The sequence below is a fragment of the Neopelma chrysocephalum genome, unplaced genomic scaffold (genome assembly GCF_003984885.1).
Source record: "Neopelma chrysocephalum unplaced genomic scaffold, ASM398488v2 Primary Assembly neopelma1_97177, whole genome shotgun sequence".
Classification (NCBI taxonomy): domain Eukaryota; kingdom Metazoa; phylum Chordata; class Aves; order Passeriformes; family Pipridae; genus Neopelma; species Neopelma chrysocephalum.
This window is the reverse complement of record NW_020925818.1, coordinates 1-4,124: the sequence shown is the minus strand read 5'-3', so window position 1 is coordinate 4,124 and position 4,124 is coordinate 1. Positions and strand designations below refer to the sequence as shown.

General features: G+C 47.1%; 1 protein-coding gene across 1 annotated transcript; it reads left to right on the top strand.

Moving 5' to 3' along the window:
• Positions 1-5: 5 nt before the first annotated feature.
• On the top strand, positions 6-896 carry LOC113961421 (zinc finger protein 773-like; the record flags this gene model as incomplete). Its single annotated transcript, XM_027671737.1, has 1 exon — positions 6-896. A coding segment is annotated over one exon (876 nt), but the record flags the coding sequence as incomplete, so codon positions are not given.
• Between the last annotated feature and the right edge of the window lie 3,228 nt (positions 897-4,124).

The window sequence follows — 4,124 nt, the reverse complement described above, 5'->3', positions numbered from 1 at the left end:
GGAGGCAAATCCCCTCTCTGTCCTTCTTGCTTCCTGCCCCAGGCCCCGAGCTGAGGACGGAGAGCCCGGAGGACAAATCTCCCCGTGAGACCCTGGTGGGAGAGGCCGTTTTGAAGGGCTCCACGGCGCAGGAAGGCAGCGGGGAGGAAAAGGCCCAGAGATCCCCCCGCAGGAGGGGCTCCAAAGCCAGCCCAGGGTGCTCTGAGGAGGAAAGACCCAGCCTGTGCCAGGAAGGCGACCGGAGCTTGAGGCGGAGCTCCAACCTGGTGGTCCCTGAGCAGCCTCCCTGCAGTGAGAAGCCCTTCAGGTGCTTGGAATGTGGGAAGAGCTTCAGGACAAGCACCAACCTGATCCGACACCAGCACATCCACACTGGGGAATGGCTCTACACATGTAGGGAATGTGGGAAGAGCTTCATGGACAACTCTACCCTGATCCGACACCAGCGCATCCACACTGGGGAACGGCCCTATACGTGTGGGGAATGTGGGAAGTGTTTCAGGAACAGCTCCAGCCTCCTCAGACACCAGCTCATCCACACCGGAGAACGGCCCTACGCTTGTTTGGAATGTGGGAAGAGCTTCACGGACAAGTCTACCCTGATCCAACACCAGAGCATCCACACCGGGGAACGACCCTACAAGTGCTTGGAATGTGGGAAGAGGTTTAGGATCAGCTCACATCTCCTCCTGCACCAGCGGACACACACGGATGAGATGCCCTTCCGCTGCACTGACTGCGGGAAGGGCTTCAGGCAGAACTCTCACCTTGTCAGGCACCGACGAATCCACACAGGGGAGAGGCCCTACAAGTGGGGGGAGTGTGGGAAGAGCTTCATCCAGAGCTCTGCCTTGACCTCACACCAACAGACCCACCGGTAAGAGAAGCCCTCTGAGTGCCCCAACTGCGGGAAGAGCTTTGGCCGCTGCTTCCATCCTGAATGAACCCCCTGATGGTGAGGCAAGCCCTGGAGTCCAGTGACTGTCAGTGCATCCCTTTCCAGTGCATCCCAGGGCCAGTCCCCTTTCCCATGAAACAGGAGCCAGGCCTAAAAGAGTTAACTGAGCTATCTTGGCCTGCCAAGAAACCCCAATACCTGTGTTGCTGGAAGAACATTTTAGGAGCACTGGTTAATATCATGTTCTGTTCTGCTCACTGGGCCAAAGGCCTTATTATAGAAAGAATAGGAGTAGCACACACACAGTAATAAATTAGGTAAACTAGACGTTTGAATAAGATCTAGAAGACCCAGAGCCAGGATTTTGCAAGCTTGAAGAATTCAGGTCACCTCATTGAAGAGGTCAAATTGAGGAAGATGTCCATGGCGACCAGCAGAGGGATGAAGGCTTGAGGAGAAGACCCCCACAGTAGAAGACTGTGCATGTCTGGAAAGACTCTGCCCAGAGACCGGCCTGCTTATTAATATGTATAATAAATGATGTAACCATGTATCTGAAGTGTATAAAATGGCTTAGTTTTGCACTTGCAAGTCGAGCAAGTTTGTCCAGCGCGAGCTGGCTTGCTCCCAACGTTGAATAAACAAATACCTTGCTGCTTAAAGATAAAAAACCATCTCTGAGCAGTCTTTTGGACTAGGTTTTTCAGATTCTTTTGGCGACCTGCAGCAGCACACCTTCTCCACCCGGCTGTGGAATCCCTCGGAGGACGGGACTCCCTTGGGCACCCTTGGGTAAGTCTTTTTACCCGAGGGGGCTCCCTTCTTCAGTGGCTTCTTGCGGGGGCTGGACAAGAACACTGCCTGTTGATAAAAGGTATTTGTATCTGGTTTCTGGTTTTGTCTATTCTGGTTCTGGATTCCCATAAGTCGAAGGTGGGACGCCGTCACTCGCAGGGATATGGGAGAGGATGCTCTTCCAGGGGAACATCCCCTCTGGTCTGGTCTGGTCTGGTTTTGTTTGTATTTGGCCAAATATTGTTTATTTTGAGGGAAACAAGGTTGTCTTGTTCGTTTCCAGAAAAGTTATTGTGTACCTGATATACCCTGCTTACCTTGAAACATCCAGGAGCACATAGTTAAAGGTATTATCATGCTAAGAATTGCTATGTGAGAGGTAGTGCTGAAGAGTTAACTATAAGCAGACCACTTTGGATAAGACCTAGAATTAAGATTTGTCCATTTAGCAACTGTTGGTTATATGTAGGAGCCTTGTGTAACAGATGTAAGGTTTGGCTCCCCGACAGACAAGGCTGGGTCAGAACCAGTGTGCATATTGTAGAAAAGAGGGACACTGGAAGCAAGAATGCCCTGAACTAACAGGTGGAAATACAGGCACAGGAGGGGCTGTTGTTGCTTACAGAGTACTGAGTGAAGGGGGGGGCAGCGGGCCAGTGCCTGGGGGACCTGCTGGTAAAAATTAGGCTGGGGGAAGAAAAAGAAGAATTAGATTTTCTAATTGATACTGGGGCTACATTTTCTGTTTTGAATCAGAAAGTAATACCTAAAAGTGATAAATATGTTTAAGTCGTGGGTGCCACTGGCCAATCAGAAAAGCTTTCTTTTGAAACCCCTAAAGTTCAAAATTGGAAAACAAATGGGAGTGCATCAGTTTTTGTATTTACCAAATTTATCCAAACCCGTATTGGGCAGAGACCTACTAGAAAATCTGAGAGCTGTAATAGAATTCAAACAAGGTAAAACTGAACTTAAGGTAAAGGAAGAACAATTAATAGCAACTCCGAGTTTAGCAGTGAGCTATGTGGAGCCAAGCCAGGATAGTTCAAATGTCAATCAAATTTCAGAAAAGGTATAGCCAGAAGTTTGGGCTATTGAAACACCAGGAAAGTCAAAATGGGCAGTTCCCATTCAAATAGAATTATGACCAGGAGCAAACCCAGTAATTAGGAAGCAATATGCACTGAGGTTAGAAAATAGAAAAGGAATTGAGCCAATAATAGATAACTTCTTGAAATTGGGGCTTTTTGTAGAGTGTGAATCAGATTTCAACACCCCAATTTTACCAGTCAAGAAGCCAAATGGAACACATAGGTTGGTTCAGGATTTAAGAGCAGTAAATAAAATAGCTAAAACATACATGCAGCTGTTGCAAACCTATGTACCCTATTAACAATATTAAAAGAAAGTCTAATTTGGTTCACAGTATTAGACTTAAGAGATGCCTTTTTCTGCCTTCCCTTAACCCAGGAAAGTCAAAGGATATTTGCCTTTAAGTGGGAAAATCCCACCACAGGAAGGAAAACTCAGCTCATTTGGACAGTGTTACCTTAAGGGTTCAAAAATTTTCCCACAATTTTTGGGAATCAATTAGCTAAAGAATTGGAACAACGGCAGTCACCACTGGGAGAGGGTGTACTTTTATAATATGTGAATGATCTACTGATTATTACTGAAAAACAAGAAGAATGTGTCCAATGGACAGTAAAGCTCTTAAACTTTTTGGACTTAAATGGGTATCGAGTCTCTCAACAGAAAGCTCAGCTGGTCCAGGAGAAAGTCATGTACCTGGGATATGAAGTATCGAGAGGACAATGATCTCTGGGGACAACGAGAAAGGAAACCATCTGCCAGACACCCAAACTACAGATGGTGAGAAACCTTCGAGCCTTTCTAGGAATGACAGGTTGGTGTTGTTTATAGATATATCAGTATGGGCTAATTGCAAAACCTTTATATGACCTGCTGAAAATAACTAAGGGCAACCTAGTCTGGACCCCTGAAGCAAGTGAAGCCTTCAAACAGCTGAGATGAGAACCCATAAGGACTCTGGAGTTGGGTTTGCCTGACGTAATGAAGCCCTTTTGGTTGTTCTCGCATGAAGGACAAGGAATGGCTCTGGGGGTCCTGGCTCAGCAACGAGGGCCATACAAAAGAGCAGCAGCCTCCTTCTCCAAGCAACTGGACGAGGTAAGCAAAGGATGGCCCACCTGCCTAAGGGCAGTAGCGACAATGATCATAAATCTAGCAGAGGCCAGGAAATTTACAATGGGACAGAAAATGTCTGTGTTAGTGTCCCACACTGTGTCAACGGTACTGGAACAGAGAGGAAGTCATTGGCTGTCACCCTCCCAATTTCTGAAATATCAAGTAATCCTGGCTGAATCAGATGACATAACCATTCAGGTGACTAACATTGTTAACCCAGCTT